General features: G+C 43.0%; 1 protein-coding gene across 1 annotated transcript; it reads right to left on the reverse strand.

Annotated features, from left to right (window-relative positions):
• Positions 1 to 7,324: 7,324 nt before the first annotated feature.
• LOC120029750 (hepatic leukemia factor-like) lies at positions 7,325 to 23,442 on the reverse strand. Its single transcript, XM_038975020.1, has 4 exons — positions 23,060 to 23,442; positions 21,757 to 22,104; positions 16,248 to 16,459; positions 7,325 to 9,722 (listed from the first exon to the last, which is right to left on the reverse strand). Exons 1-4 carry the CDS (start codon positions 23,196 to 23,198, stop codon positions 9,507 to 9,509), a joined length of 915 nt encoding a protein of 304 aa, XP_038830948.1. The 5' UTR covers positions 23,199 to 23,442; the 3' UTR covers positions 7,325 to 9,506.
• Between the last annotated feature and the right edge of the window lie 462 nt (positions 23,443 to 23,904).

Below are 23,904 nucleotides of genomic sequence, written 5' to 3' on the forward strand. Positions count from 1 at the left end.
GGTTACAGACCATAAAAGGTTACAGACCATAAAAGGTTACAGACCATATAAGGTTACAAACCATATAAGGTTACAGCCAATATAAGGTTACAGACCATAAAAGGTTACAGTCCATATAAGGTTACAGACAATATAAGGTTACAGACCATATAAGGTTACAGACCATATAAGGAAATCAGGCAATTTAAATAAATTCCTTAGGCCCTAATTTATGGATTTTACATGACTGGGAATACAGATATGTGTCAGTTGGTTACAGATACCTTTAAAAAATGGTAGTGGATCAGAAAACCAGTCAGTGCCTGGTGTGACCACCATTTGCCTCATGCAGCGCGACACATCTCCTTCGCATAGAGTTGATCAGGCTGTTGATTGTGGCCTGTGGAATGTTGTCCCACTCCTCTTCAATGGCTGTGCAAAGTTGCAAGGTATAGGCGGGTAGTGGAACACACTGTCGTACACGTTGATCCAGAGCATCCCAAACATGCTCAATGGGTGACATGTCTGGTGAGTATGCAGGCCATGGAAGAACTGGGACATTTTCAGCTTCCAGGAATTGTATACTAGATCCTTGCGACATGGGGCTGTGCATTATCATGCTTAAACATGAGGTGATGGCGGCTGATGAATGTCATGACAATGGGTCTCAGGATCTCGTCACGGTATTTCTGTGCATTCAAATTGCCATAGATAAAATGCAATTGTGTTTGTTGTCTGCAGCTTATGACTGCCCATACTATAACCCCACCGCCACCATGGGGCACTGTGTTCACAATGTTGACATCAGCAAACCACTCGCCCACACAATGCCATACATGCTGTATTTGCGCAGAAATTCTTCGATTGTGCAAACCCACAGTTTCATCAGCTGTCCGGGTGGCTGGTCTCAGACAATCCCGCAGGTGAAGAAGCTGGGTGTGGAGGTCCTGGACTGGTGTGGTTACACGTGGTCTGCGGTTGTGAGGCCGGTTGGAGGTACTGCCAAATTCTCTAAAACGACGTTGGAGGCGGATTATGGCAGTCAACACGCCAATTGCACAATTCCGCAAAAGACATCTGTGGCATTGTGTTGTGTGACAAAACTGCACATTTTAGAGTGGCCTTTTATTATCCCCAGCATAAGGTGCACCTGTGTAATGATCATGGTTTTTAATCAAATTCTTGGTATGCCACATGTTTCAGGTGGAAGGATTATCTTGGCAAAAGAAAAATGCTCATTAGCACGGATGTAAACAAATTTGTGAAAACAATTTGAGAGAAATATGCTTTTTGTGCATATGGACAATTTCTGGGATCTTTTAATTCAGCTCATGAAACATGGGACCAACACTTGTTGTGTTTATATTTGTGTTCAGTATAAGTTCATTCAAATTCTATATCCAAATATTAATCACTGCTAGCGACATAATAAATCCATAAATCCATTTTTTTAACACATTACATGATCCCCAAAACCCCCAAAATCCCCAGCGGCATGTTCATGGCAAGCTGACCGGTTTGTGTGTGTGTGTGTGTGTGTGTGTGTGTGTGTGTGTGTGTGTGTGTGTGTGTGTGTGTGTGTGTGTGTGTGTGTGTGTGTGTGTGTGTGTGTGTGTGTGTGTTGACAGTCCAAAAATCATCATCTCGTCCATTGAACCCAATTTAGCTTCCAGCCCTGCTACGGTATGTGAAGTTGGCAAAATGGTGGCTTAAGTTATTAAACTGAGCAGTTTTAATCATTGGTTGCAGGAATTCAAGGTTGGCAGAGAGGAGTGGATTAACACGATGCACAAAGCCTTCATATCCTCTCTGATCTGTGGGCCAGAGCCTGCTGTCAGCCACAGCCTGCCTCTCTCTCTCTCTCTCTCTGTCTCGTTCTCTCTTTCTCTCTCTTGCTCTCTCTCTCTCTCTCTCGTGATCCCTTCCTTGCTCTTTCTCCCTGATGCCATCGTCTACTATCTGTTGCTCTCCCTCTCCAGCTATCTAACTTTCTTCCTGTCCATCTCTATCTCTTTGGATCTCAATGGGATGGTGCAGGCTATAGCTGTCGCTTTCTCCCTCTCTGATTCTCTTCATCCCTTTTTTTCATTGTCTTCCATCATCCCTCCATCCTAAGGCTCTGGCTCCTCCGGCTGGTGCCCCGTCATTTTCCCGTGGGCGGCAGCGAGATATGAAGCGTCGCCATGGGTTTCATGGAATTCTACTTGGAGATTGACCCCGTGACCCTGAACCTCATCATCCTGGTGGCCAGCTACGCCATCCTCCTCCTTGTCTTCCTCATCTCTTGCATCCTGTACGACTGCCAGGGGAAGGACCCCACCAAGGAGTATGCCCCCGCGCCCCCCGCACCCCCCAGCCAGTCGCCCATACGCCTTGTGGTCATGCAGAACTCTCCTGCCTCGTCTCGCTATGAGCAGCAGAACCAGAACAACATGGCTGCTCCAGAACCCAGCAGAAAGCCAGAACCCACCAGGAACCTGGAACCCAACAGGAAGCCAGAACCCAGCAGGAACTTGGAACCTAGCAGGAAGCCAGAACCCAGCAGGAACCCAGAACCCAGCAGGAAGCCAGAACTCAGCAGGAACCACTACGAGCACAGCAGGAACCATTACGAGCCGCCGGCGCTGACGCCCACCCCCGACCTGGGGAGGGAGAAGAGGAGCACCCTGGTCTGAGAAGGAGAGAGGGAGGAGGTGGGGGAGTCCATGATTTAAGAGAAGAGAGATACTAAGTTCTGGATTTGACACTGTGGAGGAGAGATGGAGGAGAGGGGAGATTTGGTTGTATAGAAAAGGCCTGGACTGGACTAGACTGGACTGGACTGCTGTTTTGATTAGTATTTTCTTTTTGCTCTGTAGATGTTTTTTATTTTGATTGTTGATGTATGATGTTGGTATCTATATCGCTGAGAAGGTAAGTCGGCAGGGGTTATTGGTGTGTGTGTGTGTGTGTGTGTGTGTGTGTGTGTGTGTGTGTGTGTGTGTGTGTGTGTGTGTGTGTGTGTGTGTGTGTGTGTGTGTGTGTGTGTGTGTGTGTGTGTCTGTACATTTCAAGGACATCTATCCATTACATATCAAACTATACATGTCACAATATAGTTCAAACTATGAATTGGTGAATGCATGTAATCCCAACACAGAAACCAGTGTCTAAATACTCACTCACTCACGCACACTCACTCACGCACACACACACACACCCACACACACACACACACACACACACACACACACACACACACACACACACACACACACACACACACACACACACACACACCCACACACACACACACACACACACACACACACACACACACACACACACACACACACACACACACACACACTCGCACACAAACACTCACTCACGCACACACACACACACACACGCACACACGCGCGCGCGCAAACACGCACACACACGCACACACTCACACAAACACTCGCACATGCACACGCACGCACGCACGCACGCACGCACGCACGCACACACACACACACACACACACACACACACACACACACACACACACACACATGAACACTCACACACACTCACACAAACACTCGCACACACACTCACTCACACACACACACACACACTCACACACACACTCGCACACACTCAAACTCGCAAACACACACACACACTCACATCCCACCCACCCACACACACCCACACAAACACACCGATTGGCACGCAAAATGTAATAAATGAATGAATGATGGAATAGACACGTGATGAATGCTTGAAAGTGATCTAAGGAGAGCAGGCGGACAGTCAGACACTCCCCTATGATAAGAACATTCACTGACCACCAGACCCTACTCACATCCCCAACACCCACTACTATACCAAGCCTCAGTCTCGTATCACTCTGCTTCTGTTTAAACCTCTGTCTATCCTCTGCCTTTTAAATCCCTCTTTATCCCGCAGGCACGAACTCCATCAGTAAAAATGGATGTGGCCCAAGAGCACAAAGCCTCCCAGTCAATGAATGAATGCATGCTGGCTTCACTCTGTCGATGATTGACATATATTAGGCTTTGACATATTGTATATGAGTGGGATGTGAAAGCACTGTGAAAACATTGGCTGCCATTGTGAAAGAGTTAAAGCCAGACACAGGCTCTTATCTAGAGTGTTTTAGAATACATGTGTTTATATGAGGAGGCAAAAAAAAAGAAAGAATGTGTGTCCCAAATGGCACCCTATTCTCTACATAGTGCCCTATCTTTGACCAGCGATCTGGTCAAAAGTAGTGCACTATATAGGGAATAGGGTGCCATTTGGAACACCGACACAGTTAATGTCACTGGTGAAAAAGTGAATAACGAGCTTTCTACAAATGCAACCTTGCAAATTTAAAAGCATCTGTTTTAGTGATGGAAAGAGAGAGCCTACATCACAGATGAGCAGTTATAAACCCTCTGTTCTGTCATGTTGAATTTAACGTTTCCTCCGTCATCTCTCCCCAAGGAATCAGCAGCATAGTCTGGTGCCAGCTGGGACGGATGTGCATATCTTTAGTATATAGATAGGTTTCATTTACACAAATACATGTGCCACAGCGGAGCCTCAGTTCCATCATAACTGTGTTGAAGGTAATGTCTCCTCCCGCTGTCTCTCCCCAGGGCAGCAGATCAGTATGGAGTCACCACCATTCAGAAACCAGAGTACCTCTGACATTATGGAATCACCCTCCTCTCTCTCCTGTTCACAACATCGCTACATCGTTGGGCATGACGATGTCAAAGGACCAATAGACGACACCCTGTCACACCTCACTAAGAATGATCCACATTGGGATCAGGTTCTACATGTATAATGCTGGAACTATGAACTAATGGAGAACTGCAATACCCAACAGCTTCCATGTAGTCCACACTACTTCATAGAAACTGGAGGAGACTTCCGAGCCACAATGGTACAACAGCTTCCATTTAGACCACCTACTTCATAGAAACTGGAGGAGACATCCGAGCCACAATGGTACAACAACTTTCATTAAGACCAGCTACTTCAATGAAGAGACTGACGGTTGATTGGAGCAGGATGTCCTGTGACTGTTCTCCACTCAGCCACATCAAGCCTCAGTCACATCAAGTCATCTGCTCTGCCACGACTTTGAAACAACCAACAGTCAGAGAGTCGTGATACCGAGGGACTTGACATGCTAAAGCCGCTTATGTAAAAAAAAAACAAGGGCCTTGTCAGCTCAGTGCCCATCGAGACCAACCAATGACTTGACCAATCACAGAGCCCCATTTGCAATATGAATAGCAGCAAATGATATTTCCACCATGTTTCATGTTAGAGGGATTAGAGTCCAACTCAAGTATTGTAGGAGAGCGAGGGTTACGTATTCTTTCTGATGTTTGCTCTGCTTTGCTTTGGTCCTCTCTGCAGGCTAACATACGTTTCTTCTTGTTAACAGACCAAAAACATTTTGGTCATATTCTGGATTTGACGTAGGTGGTAGTGGGACTAATAAGGAGTGGACATCAGGGACTTAGTCTAGGGAGGGAGATATTTGTGGCATGCAAGAGGGAGGATTTAAAATCAAACTTGACTTGAGCCGACGTTTAAGTGAACTTGTAAGCCTGGGGCATATTCATGAGTTATGAAATGGAAACAAACAGGTTGAAACAGGGTGGAATTTTCCCAATAAGAAACAGTTGTTGTCTTTTTCTGTTGCAAAACATTTTGCTACGGTGTACACTAATGAATAACACCCAGGTTTTGGGGAAAAGTCAGACATGTTGCTCTCAAAACACAGTATATCCTTCATCAAATGTCATATTTATGGTACATTATTAACATACTGCAAGAATACATAGCACATTAAATAAAAGTATCACAAAAGTATCACCTTTGCCCAAGCCCCTGTAAATAACATTGTATAAAAAAAGATTAATAAAAAACCCTAAAAACGAAACTAGTTGATGTGTTTGTGCGTATGCTGAGAGAGAGAAGTAGACAGCACGCACGCACGCACGCACGCACGCACGCACGCACGCACGCAGACAGACAGACAGACAGACAGACAGGCAGGCAGGCAGGCAGGCAGGCAGACAGGCAGGCAGGCAGGCAGGCAGGCAGGCAGGCAGGCAGGCAGGCACGCACGCACGCACGCACGCACGCACGCACGCACGCACGCACACACGCACACACACACACACACACACACACACACACACACACACATTGTGCTAGCCTATCTGTCTAATCATTAAATGTCACGCCAAAGAATGTATGGCTGAATTACAGATGCGTTGGCTACAGCACATAACGCAGTAGTATAGTAGTAAACTATGATATGGGACCAGGCTATTGAAATTCAGCCATGGATTGAGAGCGCCCTCCAGTGGTTATTTTTGGAAAGACTACTCTCTCATCTGACTCTTTAAAAACATATATTTCTGATGTATTTTTCTCATTCATGAGATACAGATAGTTATTGCATCATGTCTTGTCTTGTTTCTTTTTTCCTCATCTGGTGCCACACGGGGAAACCACCGAATCCAACCAAGAGCTAGTGGATTGACAACATTATTTCATTCCAAATCAACCCTTTCATTCCAAATCAACCTGTAGTATATGGGGCTTTTGTCACCAAAGCCCCATATACTACCCACCATTGCAACCTGTACGTTCTCACTGGCTCCAGGTCATCTACAAGTCTCTGCTAGGTAAAGCCCCGCCTTATCTCAGCTCACTGGTCACCATAGCAGCACCCACCCGTAGCACGCGCTCCAGCAGGTATATCTCACTAGTCATCCCCAAAGCCAATTCCTCCTTTGGCCACCTTTCCTTCCAGTTCTCTGCTGCCAATGACTGGAACGAACTGCAAAAATCACTGAAGCTGGAGACTCATATCTCCCTCACTAGCTTTACGCACCAGTTGTCAGAGCATCTCACAGATCACTGCACCTGTACATAGCCCATCTGTAAACAGCCCATCCAACTACCTCATCCCCATACTGTATTTATTTATTTATCTTGCTCCTTTGCACCCCAGTATCTCTACTTGCACATCTATCACTCCAGTGTTTAATTGGTATATTGTAATTACTTCGCCACCATGGCCTATTTATTGCCTTACCTCCCTTACCTTACCTCATTTGCACACACTGTATATAGACTTTTTCTACTGTATTATTGACTGTATGTTTGTTGTATGTGTTGAACTGCTTTGCTTTATTCTTGGTCAGGTCGCAGTTGTAAATGAGAACTTGTTCTCTACTAGCCTACCTGGTTAAATAAAGGTGAAATAAAATTTAAATAAATCAAATAAACCCCACCCTTGTTTTATCAGCAGAAAGAACACATAACTAGCAGATGATTTCAACAGTTTTATTTTGATCATGAAAAACAAACAAAAGACAAGGGAGAAATATTTGGAAAAACACAGATTTGAACATATCAGCATATAAGTATTCTGTCTAGTGAACCCTACACCAAGAGGAAATTAGGAATAATCACACAAAAGGGACAAATTAAGAAGAGACATAACATAAGTGCTTGTTGTTGGGATTTGACTTTCTTCTATGCCAAAACTACATACAATACAAATAAGAATTTAAAAAGGGATGCCAATATCAATTTTCCTCTTAGACTACAGAGCGTCTGCTTCTGCAAACCAAATAAACAACGCAACGAAACATACAAAACTTTTCAAAACGAAAACAGCAAACCGTTTTGAGATTGTCTGTGCTGGGCGAGAGGGGTAAAAGGGTGAGACTGACTACACTTTCATATGGTCTGTAAAACAGACTGTCAGTTTTATTTGTAATGTTGTCTTGAGTAATGCCCATACAAAGTATCTGAGTAACAGCATCGGTAGAAGTGAACAAGTTCTGAATATACATAGTTAATTTTTTTAATACACAGGAGATATATGTAGGGGAAAAAAATACTGTACAAAAACAAGAATATCTTTGTATAAACAACAAAACCTTTAATATATTAACATATATTTTCTATACTGTAATCTTTTGGTCTGTAGTAAAGAGATATATAAAGTGATGTGGGTATATTCCACAGTACTGTATAGGCAACACCATTCATTTGCCCAACGTAAACTGTGTAAATTTGTTATATACAGTAGTACATCTGTTACATTCATCTCTCATTGGGTCATGGGGAGAGCATCTGTACGGTGTTCATATTAGGACAGCCTCATTCTCAGTGGGAATTCTTTCAATGTCGGCAGTCCTAATATGGACACCGTACCTCTGTAGACAAGAACCTGACACAGAGAAGTCATGCTTGAGAAAAGAAAAAGAACACAATAACAACTATTGCCTACTGCACAGATGCTGATAATGTTCACATTTGAATGCTTGAACAACAAATAGAAACATGCCTGATTTTTATGTAAAGACATAAATATCATTAATATGAACTAATAAAAGCAATTACAAATTGGGCACGTGCTAAAATAAAGAGGGCCGTTTCATGCGTGTCTGTGACAGTCGGCTTGGTAGAGAGGAGAACAAGAGCTTATACTGCCTTATTGCTGTAGCTTCCCAAACTTGTTCTGTACAACAGAGTGATCTGGTGACAAGGAACTAGAAACAAACCTTTGTTATACATAACACTGCTATAAGAAGAACATGAGAATGATGACATCATAGTAGCCCGGTGGCCGGTCTGTCTCTGCTTTATCTGACATGTTGTTGCCTCACTAAGGCAACAACGTGGCGTTGCTTAATGCAGAAACAGTTGGATACCCAGGCTAGCGGTATGTAGGCATGGGAGAGGTTTTAGAGTATGAGCATTGCAGTGATTGTTTACACATTACAAACAGCTTATATCTGATGGAGAAAAAGACAGGGAGGGAAGGTGGATAAAGTGGGACAGGTAACGTCAGGGGAGACATCTAAAACTGACATTTACAGTATTGGAAACCATAGAAAACCGAAGCAACCATTAACACAAGATCATTCACAGACAATAGCAGACGTTATGGATCAAGAGGGAGTGGGAGGAGGGTAGGTAACATAAGATTTAACATACATATTCATAAGAAGGTAAAACACCACAGTAAAAGCCATGTGTGGACAGATACACTACATCAGAAAGAAAAGAACCAAATGAAAAACACACAGATCGGAAATGAAATAAACCCATTACTTTTCTTACTCATAGACGGTACAGAAAGTTACCCGCTTTCCCTTACAAGGGCCAATCACAGAGAGACATGGATGAGGATGAAATATATTGTATAGAAAATGAGTAGAAATGTGCTACTGAGCCTAAATCATTTTGTCCTTCAATCTCTTGATACGAGTTGTGAGATGGTAGGAGGCAGTTCCTAGGTTGTGTGTGGGGGCAGTTTTCGGGCAGGGAGGACATGGATCGGGTGGTGGCCTCAGTAAGCTTAGCCTCTCAACCTCATGCTTCTGGGGGTGTTCAGGGATGAATGAGGGCCTGGGCAACAGGGCCGGGTGTGTGTATGTGTGCGTGCGTGTGTGTGTGTGTATTCTCCATGTTTGTGAGTGTATTCTGTCTCAGTCCCATTACAGAGGGCCCTGTGTGGCCTGGTACTCGGCCACAATGTTCTTTGTGCGCCCAAGCTCTCTCCTCAGATCGGCCACCTCCATTTTCAGGGCAGAGTTCTCCTTCTCCAGGAAACCTGCTCGGATGGCGATCTGGTTTTCTTTGAGTCGACGGGCATCACGTGACCTCTTGGCAGCCACGTTGTTCTTCTTACGCCTCACCCAATACCTGTCATCCTGCTCGAGAGGAGCAAGGGAAGAGAGCGGGAATTAAAAGAGGGGAAATGTACTTAATTATACACTGGGTGATTCGAGCCATGAATGCTGATTGGCTGACAGCCATGGTATATCAGATCATATACCACGGGTATGACAAAACATTTAGGTTTACTGCTCTAATTACGTTGGTAACCAGTTTATACGCGTTGCGCCGCTACGAAGATCAGCCCTTAGCCGTGGTATATTGGCCATATAACACACCCCAGGGCCTTATTGCTTAATTATACACTACCGATGAGCAATATGATTATTTAAAAAATGATCACATATTTGATATAATCGTGTTAACTGGACTGGTAGCTTTAGACAACTTTTCATTGACTTATTTCTGTGTTGAAAACAGGTGCCTAAACTACAAATGTCCAAAACCAAAAAAATCAAACACACCCATATGTTAACTGTCAGAGAAAGATCTCTCCCATTAGAAAATGCCCCCCCCCCCCCCCCCCCCCCTCGGTCTGGCAGCTAGAGGAGTTTTCCCATAACCTTTGTATGGCTACACAATCAGCTTTCAGTCAATTCATTACTGGCCTAAAGCCATGCATGGATACACCTTTATGTGAAAAAAAAAAAAAAAGGCAAATCCCCTTAGTCTGACAGAGGAGAGAAAGAAAGAAAGAGAGAGAGAGAAAGAAAGAAAGAGAGAGAGAGAAAGAAAGAAAGAGAGAGAGAGAGAAAGAAAGAAAGAGCGGGAGAGCGAAAGAGAGAGAGAGAGAGAGAGAGAGAGAGAGAGAGAGAGAGAGAGAGAGAGAGAGAGAGAGAGAGAGAGAGAGATTAATCACACAGGGTGTTCTTGGGATGAACACAAGACCAGCTAAGCCTCTTATCTGGACCACACCCCTTAGGTCAGATCTGACCAATGGGAAGGGTGCAAATAGGGTCAGGGTCAGATGAGAGCTGATGGAAGCAGCTAGTGAGAAGAGAGTGAGAGAGAGAGAGAGAGAGAGAGAGAGAGAGAGAGAGAGAGAGAGAGAGAGAGAGAGAGAGAGAGAGATAAAGCAGCGTGGTGGTCAAACAAACCAGAGTTGATGGCTCTGTGTGTACACGCTATAGTCTACAACACGCTATGGTCTACAACACGCTATAGTCTACAACACGCTATGGTCTACAACACGCTATAGTCTACAACACGCTATAGTCTACAAAACGCTATAGTCTACAACACGCTATAGTCTACAACACGCTATAGTCTACAACACGCTATAGTCTACAAAACGCTATGGTCTACAACACGCTGTAGTCTACAACACGCTATAGTCTACAACACGCTATAGTCTACAACACGCTATGGTCTACAAAACGCTATGGTCTACAACACGCTATAGTCTACAACACGCTATGGTCTACAACACGCTATGGTCTACAACACGCTATGGTCTACAACACGCTATAGTCTACAACACGCTATAGTCTACAACACGCTATAGTCTACAACACGCTATAGTCTACAAAACGCTATAGTCTACAACACGCTATAGTCTACAACACGCTATGGTCTACAACACGCTATGGTCTACAACACGCTATAGTCTACAACACGCTATAGTCTACAACACGCTATAGTCTACAACACGCTATAGTCTACAACACGCTATGGTCTACAACACGCTATAGTCTACAACACGCTATAGTCTACAACACGCTATAGTCTACAACACGCTATAGTCTACAACACGCTATGGTCTACAACACGCTATAGTCTACAACACGCTATAGTCTACAACACGCTATAGTCTACAACACGCTATAGTCTACAACACGCTATAGTCTACAACACGCTATAGTCTACAACACGCTATAGTCTACAACACGCTATGGTCTACAACACGCTATAGTCTACAACACGCTATAGTCTACAACACGCTATAGTCTACTACACGCTATAGTCTACAACACGCTATAGTCTACTACACTAACTACACACTATGGTCTACAACACGCTATAGTCTACAAAACGCTATGGTCTACAACACGCTATAGTCTACAACACCTTATGGTCTACAACACGCTATGGTCTACAACACGCTATGGTCTACAACACGCTATAGTCTACAACACGCTATAGTCTACAACACCTTATGGTCTACAACACGCTATAGTCTACAAAACGCTATAGTCTACAAAACGCTATAGTCTACAACACGCTATAGTCTACAACACGCTATAGTCTACAACACGCTATAGTCTACAACACGCTATAGTCTACAACACGCTATAGTCTACAACACGCTATAGTCTACAACACGCTATAGTCTACAACACGCTATAGTCTACAAAACGCTATAGTCTACAAAACGCTATAGTCTACAAAACGCTATGGTCTACAACACGCTATAGTCTACAACACGCTATAGTCTACAACACGCTATAGTCTACAACACGCTATAGTCTACAACACGCTATAGTCTACTACACTAACTACACACTATAGTCTACTACACAATATAGTCTACAACACACTATAGTCTACAACACGCTATAGTCTACAACACGCTATAGTCTACAACACGCTATAGTCTACAACACGCTATAGTCTACAACACGCTATAGTCTACTACACTAACTACACACTATAGTCTACTACACAATATAGTCTACTACACAATATAGTCTACAACACGCTATAGTCTACAACACGCTATGGTCTACAACACGCTATAGTCTACAACACGCTATAGTCTACTACACACTATAGTCTACTACACTAACTCCACACTATAGTCTACTACACACTATAGTCTACTACACTAACTCCACACTATAGTCTACTACACACTATAGTCTACTACACTAACTCCACACTATAGTCTATTACACACTATAGTCTACTACACACTATAGTCTACTACACTAACTCCACACTATAGTCTACTACACACTATAGTCTACTACACTAACTCCACACTATAGTCTATTACACACTATAGTCTACTACACACTATAGTCTACTACACTAACTCCACACTATAGTCTACCACACTAACTACACACTATAGTCTACTACACACTATAGTCTACTACACTAACTCCACACTATAGTCTACTCCACACTATAGTCTACTACACACTATAGTCTACTACACTAACTACACACTATAGTCTACTACACACTATAGTCTACTACACCCTATAGTCTACTACACCCTATAGTCTACTCCACACTATAGTCTACTACACTAACTACACACTATAGTCTACTACACTAACTACACACTATAGTCTACTACACTAACTACACACTATAGTCTACTACACGCTATAGTCTACTTCACTAACTACACACTATAGTCTACTACACACTATAGTCTACTACACTAACTACACACTATAGTCTACTACACACTATAGTCTACTACACACTATAGTCTACTCCACACTATAGTCCACTACACACTATAGTCCACTACACACTATAGTCTACTACACACTATAGTCTACTACACACTATAGTCTACTACACACTATAGTCTACTACACACTATAGTCTACTACACACTATAGTCTACTACACTAACTACACACTATAGTCTACTACACTAACTACACACTATAGTCTACTACACTAACTACACACTATAGTCTACTACACTAACTACACACTATAGTCTACTACACTAACTACACACTATAGTCTACTACACGCTATAGTCTACTTCACTAACTACACACTATAGTCTACTACACACTATAGTCTACTACACACTATAGTCTACTACACTAACTACACACTATAGTCTATTACACTAACTACACACTATAGTCTACTACACTAACTACACACTATAGTCTACTACACTAACTACACACTATAGTCTACTACACACTATAGTCTACTACACTAACTCCACACTATAGTCTACTACACACTATAGTCTACTACACTAACTACACACTATAGTCTACTACACTAACTACACACTATAGTCTACTACACACTATAGTCTACTACACACTATAGTCTACTACACACTATAGTCTACTACACACTATAGTCTACTACACACTATAGTCTACTACACACTATAGTCTACTACACGCTATGGTCTATTACACTAACTACATACTATAGTCTACTACACTAACTACACACTATAGTCTACTACACACTATAGTCTACTACACACTATAGTCTACTACACACTATAGTCTACTACACACTATAGTCTACTACACACTATAGTCTACTACACACTATAGTCTACTACACTAACTCCACACTATAGTCTACTACACACTATAGTCTACTACACACTATGGTCTACTACACTAACTACATACTATAGTCTACTACACACTCTAGTCTACTACACTAACTACACACTATAGTCTACTACACACTATAGTCTACTACACTAACTACACACTATAGTCTACTACACTAACTACACACTATAGTCTACTACACGCTATAGTCTACTTCACTAACTACACACTATAGTCTACTACACACTATAGTCTACTACACTAACTCCACACTATAGTCTATTACACACTATAGTCTACTACACACTATAGTCTACTACACACTATAGTCTACTACACTAACTACACACTATAGTCTACTACACGCTATAGTCTACTTCACTAACTACACACTATAGTCTACTACACACTATAGTCTACTACACTAACTACACACTATAGTCTACTACACGCTATAGTCTACTTCACTAACTACACACTATAGTCTACTACACACTATAGTCTACTACACGCTATAGTCTACTACACTAACTACACACTATAGTCTACTACACACTATAGTCTACTACACTAACTCCACACTATAGTCTACTACACACTATAGTCTACTACACACTATAGTCTACTACACTAACTCCACACTATAGTCTACTACACTAACTCCACACTATAGTCTACTACACACTATAGTCTACTACACTAACTCCACACTATAGTCTACTACACACTATAGTCTACTACACACTATAGTCTACTACACTAACTACACCCTATAGTCTACTACACCCTATAGTCTACTCCACACTATAGTCTACTACACCCTATAGTCTACTCCACACTATAGTCTACTACACTAACTACACACTATAGTCTACTACACTAACTACACACTATAGTCTACTACACTAACTACACACTATAGTCTACTACACACTATAGTCTACTACACTAACTACACACTATAGTCTACTACACACTATAGTCTACTACACTAACTACACACTATAGTCTACTACACGCTATGGTCTATTACACTAACTACATACTATAGTCTACTACACACTATAGTCTGCTACACACTATAGTCTACTACACACTATGGTCTACTACACTAACTACATACTATAGTCTACTACACACTCTAGTCTACTACACTAACTACACACTATAGTCTACTACACACTATAGTCTACTACACTAACTACACACTATAGTCTACTACACTAACTACACACTATAGTCTACTACACGCTATAGTCTACTTCACTAACTACACACTATAGTCTACTACACGCTATAGTCTACTACACTAACTCCACACTATAGTCTATTACACACTATAGTCTACTACACACTATAGTCTACTACACGCTATGGTCTATTACACTAACTACACACTATAGTCTACTACACACTATAGTCTGCTACACACTATAGTCTACTACACACTATAGTCTACTACACTAACTACACACTATAGTCTACTACACTAACTACACACTATAGTCTACTACACACTATAGTCTACTAGACACTACTAGTCTACTACACTACTAGTCTACTATACACTACTAGTCTACTATACACTACTAGTCTACTATACACTACTAGTCTACTATACACTACTAGTCTACTATACACTACTAGTCTACTATACACTACTAGTCTACTATACACTACTAGTCTACTACACTAACTACACACTATAGTCTACTACACACTATAGTCTACTACACACTATAGTCTACTACACTAACTACACCCTATAGTCTACTACACACTATAGTCTACTACACTAACTACACACTATAGTCTACTACACACTATGGTCTACTACACTAACTACACCCTATAGTCTACTACACACTATGGTCTATTACACTAACTACACACTATAGTCTACTACACTAACTACACACTATAGTCTACTACACTAACTACACACTATAGTCTACTACACACTATGGTCTATTACACTAACTACACACTATAGTCTACTACATACTATAGTCTACTACACACTATAGTCTGCTACACACTATAGTCTACTACACACTATAGTCTGCTACACACTATAGTCTACTACACACTATGGACTACTACACTAACTATATGCCATTCACTCACTGTGATTATTATTTATGAATCATCTATTCATCAATAACAGAAGATGGCCAGAAGATGGCTGTTTCATAATCAAGGATAACACAGCGCAAAATAATCTGATAGATTAGGAGACGTGACACACACACGCACACACATAGAGACACACACACATACCTTCATGTCATCTGGCAATAACACCTTGCGGGCCTTCTTGAACATGGGCTGTGGTTTGAGCTCCTCGGGAGCGAACTTGCGTTTGCGGGGGTCGAACATCTCCTGTCCTGGTACGCTGGACAAAACCAAGTCAGCAGGGTCAGGCACATAGCTCACCGGCACCTGGATGGACTCTGGGTCGATGGGGCTGGGAGTGTTTCTGGACGGCAGGGCTGGTGAGGGAGAGTAGGAGGGCAGAAAGATGTTAGATACATGGAAGTAGGTTATAGAAATGTATTTGATAGAATTAGACAAATTACCACGACATATTTTCGTGGGGGGGGGGGGGGGGTTGGTGGTTTGGTACACTATTCTGAAGACATTCATGATAAAAGTTCAACTTGAGCAAAATCAATCTGACAAGGTGAAAGTAGTGCGTTTTTATTCCTTGCACCATGAATAGTCACACTGTTATTGTAATGTATCCAGTAGTAGTGACAAACTGCAGCCACTGGGGGGCGCAAGACACAAAGCTAACACACAACCTAAACCAAAGTTTGCCAGTCTGTGAAACCTCTAGTACTCACCCCTCGTCTTCCCCCTCCAATTCCCATCCAGAATAAACTCTGAACCAACTACTGGACAGAAACACACTAGTTCGAAAATGGTTATGTGGACAGGATTTATATTATAGGTCTGTATTCATCTGCCTCTGACCACTATCCTTACACAAGCATTATGCATGTAAGTATAGATTTGCATTGAGTGAGCCTGAGGCTGGAGGCCAGCTGGTGTGAGATGGGCGAAAGCGATAGTGCCAGAGGCCCCTGCTCCTTTTCAGTGTTCAAATGACATCTCAACCTCAATCTGAACCTGATGTGACGACTAGGCCCTTCCCTAACCTGAGCCGAGATAGAATAGTTGTATAGAGAACCTTATAGCCTTCACACTATAACTAGTGACCTGTCCAGGGGGTTTACTTGTACATCAAGCTGCCTCACACTACAGAAACAGGAGACAGGTCCCTGTCCCTATGGGCTGTTCTGGCTCGGACAGGGCTTATTTGTCCAAGGCTTAAATACTTACCTATCTAACCTCGTCCCCAGGCTCAATTGCTACCAGAGAGAGCGACAGCTGGTGGACGAGATGAATTACACTGATGCTGCCTGAGACATATACAGTGCATTCACAAAACTTGTTACGTTACAGCCTTATTCTAAAATGGATTGAATAGTTTTTTCCTCTCATCAATCTACACAATACCCCATAATGACAAACCAAAAACAGGTTAAGACATTTTTGCACATTAATAATAATAAAAAAACGGAAATATCACATTTACTTAAGTATTCAGACTCAGTACTTCGTTGAAGCACCTTTGGCAGCGATTACAGCCTTGAGTCTTCTTGGGACGCTACATGCTTGGCACACCGCTATTTGGGGAGATCAGATCTTCTCAAGCTCTGTCATGTTGGATGGGGAGAGTCGCTGCACAGCTATTTTCAGGTCTCTCCAGAGATGTTCGATCGGGTTCAAGTCCGGGATCGGGTTCAAGTCCGGGCTCTGGCTGGGCCACTCAAGGACATTCAGAGACCACTCTTGCCTTGTCTTGGCTGCGTGCTTAGGGTCATTGTCCTGTTGGAAGTTGAACCTTCGCCCCAGTCTGAGGTCCTGAGCGCTCTGGAGACGGTTTTCATCAAGGATCTCTCTGTACCTTTCTCTGCAAATTTTTTCCTCGATCCTGACTAGTCTCCTGGTCCCTGCCGCTGAAAAACATCCCCACAGCATGATGCTGCCACCACCATGTTTCACCGTAGGGATGGTATTGGCCAGGTGATGAGCACTGCCTGGTTCCCTCCAGACGTGACGCTTGGCATTCAGGCCAAAGAGTTTAATCTTGGTTTCGTCAAACCAGAGAATCTTGTTTCAGAGTCCTTCAGGTGCCTTTTGGTAAACTCCAAGCGTGCTGTCATGTGCCTTTTACTGAGGAGCGGCTTCCGTCTGGCCACTCTACCACAAAGGCCTGATTAGTGGAGTGCTGCAGAGATGGTTGTCCTTCTGGAAGGTTCTCTCATCTCCACAGAGGAACTCTGGCGCTCCGTCAGAGTGACCATCTGGTTCTTGGTCACTTCCCTGACCAAGGCCCTTCTCCCACGATTGCTCAGTTTGGCCGGGCGGCCAGATCTAGGAAGTGTCTTGGTGGTTCCAAACTTATTCCATTTAAGAATGATGAAGGCCACTGTGTTCTTGGGGACCTTCAATGCTGCATAAATGTTTTGGAACCCTTCCCCAGATCTGTGCCTTGACACAATCCTGTCTCGGAGCTCTACGGACAATTCCTTCGACCTCATGGCTTGGTTTTTGTTTTGCCATGCACTTTCAACTGTGGGACCTTATATAAACAGGTGTGTGCTTTTCCAAATCATGTCCAATCAATTGAATTTACCACAGGTGGACTCCAACCAGTTGTAGAAACATCTTAAGGATGATCAATGAAAACAGGGTGTACCTGAGCTCAATTTTGAGTCTCATAGCAAAGGTTTAAATAAATATGTAAATAAATACTTTTTTATTATTATTATAAAAACCTGTTTTTACTTTGTCATTATGAGGTATTGTGTGTAGATTAATAAGAAAAAAACCATATTTAATCCATATCAGAATAAGGCTGTAACGTAACAAAATGTGGAAAAAGTGAAGGGGTCTGAATACTTTCCGAATGCAATGTAGATAGATCTATACGTAGTTCAGCTCAGATGTACTGGGATGTACAGAAATATATGACTACCAGCCCCAGTGTGAAGATTTCATAAATCACGAGAAGGCAACGTATGCTTTATTAGAACTGTGTGTGTAGAGAACCTGTTAATCAACAGCTACCCCTCAGAACCTACTAATCAACAGTTGCCTCTCAGAATCTGCTAATCAACAGCTGCCTCTCAGAACCTGCTAGTCAACAGCTGCCTCTCAGAACCTGCTAGTCAACAGCTGCCTCTCAGAACCTGCTAATCAACAGTTGCCTCTCAGAACCTGCTAATCAACAGTTGCCTCTCAGAATCTGCTAATCAACAATTGCCTCTCAGAACCTGCTAATCAACAGCTGCCTCTCAGAACCTGCTAGTCAACAGCTGCCTCTCAGAACCTGCTAGTCAACAGCTGCCTCTCAGAACCTGCTAATCAACAGCTGCCTCTCAGAACCTATTAATCAACAGCTGCCTCTCAGAACCTATTAATCAACAGCTGCCCCTCAGAACCTGCTAATCAACAGCTGCCTCTCAGAACCTGCTAATCAACAGCAGCCCCTCAGAACCTGCCCCTCAGAACCTGCTAATCAACAGCTGCCTCTCAGAACCTGCTAATCAACAGCTGCCCCTCAGAACCTGCCCCTCAGAACCTGCTAATCAACAGCTGCCTCTCAGAACCTGCTAATCAACAGCTGCCCCTCAGAACCTGCTAATCAACAGTTGCCTCTCAGAACCTAATAATCAACAGTTGCCTCTCAGAACCTGCTAATCAACAGTTGCCTCTCAGAACCTGCTAATCAACAGCTGCCTCTCAGAATCTGCTAATCAACAGTTGCCTCTCAGAACCTGCTAGTCAACAGCTGCCTCTCAGAACCTGCTAGTCAACAGCTGCCTCTCAGAACCTGCTAGTCAACAGCTGCCTCTCAGAACCTGCTAATCAACAGCTGCCTCTCAGAACATATTAATCAACAGCTGCCTCTCAGAACCTATTAATCAACAGCTGCCCCTCAGTACTTGCTAATCAACTGCTGCCTCTCAGAACCTGCTAATCAACAGCAGCCCCTCAGAACCTGCCCCTCAGAACCTGCTAATCAACAGCTGCCTCTCAGAACCTGCTAATCAACAGCTGCCCCTCAGAACCTGCCCCTCAGAACCTGCTAATCAACAGCTGCCTCTCAGAACCTGCTAATCAACAGCTGCCCCTCAGAACCTGCTAATCAACAGTTGCCTCTCAGAACCTAATAATCAACAGTTGCCTCTCAGAACCTGCTAATCAACAGTTGCCTCTCAGAACCTGCTAATCAACAGCTGCCTCTCAGAATCTGCTAATCAACAGTTGCCTCTCAGAACCTGCTAATCAACAGCTGCCCCTCAGAACCTGCTAGTCAACAGCTGCCTCTCAGAACCTGCTAATCAACATCTGCCCCTCAGAACCTACTAATCAACAGTTGCCTCTCAGAATCTGCTAATCAACAGCTGCCTCTCAGAACCTGCTAGTCAACAGCTGCCTCTCAGAACCTGCTAATCAACAGTTGCCTCTCAGAACCTGCTAATCAACAGTTGCCTCTCAGAACCTGCTAGTCAACAGCTGCCTCTCAGAACCTGCTAGTCAACAGCTGCCTCTCAGAACCTGCTAGTCAACAGCTGCCTCTCAGAACCTGCTAATCAACAGCTGCCTCTCAGAACATATTAATCAACAGCTGCCTCTCAGAACCTATTAATCAACAGCTGCCCCTCAGTACTTGCTAATCAACTGCTGCCTCTCAGAACCTGCTAATCAACAGCAGCCCCTCAGAACCTGCCCCTCAGAACCTGCTAATCAACAGCTGCCTCAGAACCTGCTAATCAACAGCTGCCCCTCAGAACCTGCCCCTCAGAACCTGCTAATCAACAGCTGCCTCTCAGAACCTGCTAATCAACAGCTGCCCCTCAGAACCTGCCCCTCAGAACCTGCTAATCAACAGCTGCCTTTCAGAACCTGATGATCAACAGTTGCCCCAGAATCTGCTAATCAACAGCTGCCCCTCAGAACCTACTAATCAACAGCTGCCTCTCAGAACCTGCTAATCAACACCTGCCTCTCAGAACCTGCTAATCAACACCTGCCTCTCAGAACCTACTAATCAACACCTGCCTCTCAGAACCTACTAATCAACAGCTGCCTCTCAGAACAGAAGTACTTCAAATTAGTGAATCTGGAACAGAACATTACACTAATTAGCTGAAGGGATGTAAAGTGAGAGATTTGACCTACAGGGTGAAGATTTCACTTAAATCAAGACAAGGCAATCTATGCTTTTCAGAAGTGTCTAAGACCTGCCTATCAAAACAGAAGTGCTTAAAATGAGTGACTAAAAAACAGAACAGTACACTAATTAGTTGAGCTAATGGGGTCACGGCCAGGGTCTGCCATTTTCAACAGCGAGCCTGGAGCAATTAGGGGTAAGTGCCTTGCTCAAGGGCACATCGGCAGATGTTTCACCTTGTCGGCTTGAGGATTCGAACCCGCAACTTTTCGATTAGGGTCATAGACAGAGGAAACACACACACACACTCACGGGTCACGTCATCACAACATCTGAATTTCACACCTTTTCCATTCTGGGTTTGAGGCCTCTTCTAAGAAACCTAATAAAGTAGTCCTACTCTATTCTTCCTGAGCTGTGATTGATATTGTATTATATGAGCTAGAATTGTCTTTCAGATGTTCTCTGTACAGACAAACAGAGGATGTGGGTGTTATCCTTTTCCCCCTGTGTGTGTTGATGTGTGTGTGTTTTACACACCTGCTCTGGCGAGGCTAGGGAGACAGTTCTGTGCACCCATGCTTGTGTGTACGGACGTTGATGCGCTGGCATGGTTGCTGAGGTCGATCACCGAGGGCAGGGCTTGTGACATGATTGACGTCTGGTGCTGGGATTGTGATTGGTACTGGTTGGGGTGGGTGGAGGAGGCGAGTTCAGAGGGGAGGCCGTTTTCCGTCAGGAACTCGTCCAGATCCATGTACTCCAGCTGGAAGTTGTCTCCATCGTAAGGGAGAGTCTTGTTCCACAGCGTGGGGCCAAGGAAGGCTGACTGTGGGGCACTCCTCTCCTCATCCAACTTCTTCTCCTTCTCTTGCTCCTTCTCAAATCCTAAAGAGAACATTGTGGGGGGGGTCCACAGTAAGTACCAAAACACCGAAAAAACAACGCTCATCTATTCAGACAATGGTAGCGCTTTACTTTGAGGTACAGAAATTAGATTACAGAAACAGTACAGTAAAATAAAGTGCTGCACAATCGTGAGGCTGGTATGCTAGTATTGAAAGTGCAGCATCTATTTATTGTATCTGTTATTTGGGAGACTAAAGTATCCTCTATGGTATGCAGCAGCTCATCTTCAGGGTTAACTGGTTTGGATAACTGGTTTTGAGGAGCAAAAAAAGATGATATTCAGAAGTGAAACCTGCTTTGATAACGTTACTTCAATAACAATACTGTATCTATTGTTACATCACTATCACTCAAATTATCATACTTTCAATCAATCAATCCATTGCATCAACATACATCACTGATCACTGGGCTAGCTATATAATTCAATACATTCATGTAGGAATAATAAGGAGAAGTGTGGTAGTTAATTGCTAGCTAATGAATTTGTCAAGTGTTGTCAGGTGACTAATATCAGAAAGCATAGCTACTGTAGGCCTACTAGTGGAACCGGTTTGGGCACATACAGACAGGCACACAAGTATATAGTAACTTTACATGAACTATATCCATATGCCTGTATTTTAATAGGTAAGGACGCTGAAGCAAATCATTATCAATTTGATCGAAGATTTATAAAATGAATGTTGGCTATAGACCTTTAGAGAATAGTTCGAAATGCATTATTTACGCTATTTATCTGGAGCAAAGCGAGTTCATAGATACAAGTAGATTTTACAATAAATAAACTATACAATATATAAATAAACAACGTAAATAAACAAATTGTCTCTATAAAAATAAAGACAATTTAAGTTTGAGATAAGTATTTATATATTCTAGAATAGAAAGGAATAGAATAGAACAGCATAAAATAAACGTAGGCTATTTTTACCTTCATGTTGTTGTTCATGTTGTTGGAGGAGGAGGGGTAGTTTCATGGGGTTCTCCAGTAGAGACTTCAATACCCAGTGATTCGACATAGGTAGAAACCTTGGATTCACCGGGAGATGTCTGGACACTATTTTATCCATCTCGTCTTCCTTCAGCTGTCAAAAAAATAACTTAACCTGGTCCTGGTGGGCTAATACAAAATCCAAAACATTCAACTGTATCGGAAAAAATAAATCGAAATCACAGGTCGATTTCGACCTCAACAACTGCCGATATATCGAGAAATAAAACCCAGTGGGAAAAGCTGGTTCCAGTGCCACCTGCTATTCCCTAGCTCTGTAGTCTACAGTAGAAGGCAGAGATAGCCTAGTCCCGTTCACCCATTCATACCATGTGAAAACCGAGATATGTGACGTCAAACCCTGAGATACCGCCCATTTTATCTCTCTCTATCGCTCTCTCTCTCGTGTGTGTGCGTGTGTGAGTGAGACACTGACAAGTCAAGACACCTTAGTCCCCTAGCTATTAGGATATTTTATTGACGGAAGGAGGATATATAGCCTATCAACAACACTGTTTCTATATAGCCCATTGCGTTTCCAGACGAATTCGTATGGAGGTTACCTACTAGATTAGAATAGACCTAGTACTAGGCCCTACAGACTATAATTTCTAGAATTTAAATCCTGTCAAAGGGAGTTCAGAGAAGCCGGCAAAGTAGGGCTATTTATCACATGCATGTGCACAGACAGTAATATTCCTATTGACATACTATCTGAGTTTGTGTGTACACTATAATTACATTATGTAGGCCTACATTGGCCGTTGTTCAAAATAGGTACAAGG

Source organism: Salvelinus namaycush, chromosome 35, assembly GCF_016432855.1.
Source record: "Salvelinus namaycush isolate Seneca chromosome 35, SaNama_1.0, whole genome shotgun sequence".
NCBI lineage: Eukaryota > Metazoa > Chordata > Actinopteri > Salmoniformes > Salmonidae > Salvelinus > Salvelinus namaycush.

Bases quoted from the DNA above. Each gene is read 5' to 3' on its own strand.
- LOC120029750 (XM_038975020.1), bottom strand. From the start codon at position 23,198: ATGGATAAAATAGTGTCCAGACATCTCCCGGTGAATCCAAGGTTTCTA. The intron at 16,460-21,756 runs GTGTGTAAAACA...CTCCCTCACCAG, and splicing joins CCCTAGCCTCGCCAGAGCAG to CCCTGCCGTCCAGAAACACT. The intron at 9,723-16,247 runs GTATGTGTGTGT...CCTCTCGAGCAG, and splicing joins TATTGCCAGATGACATGAAG to GATGACAGGTATTGGGTGAG.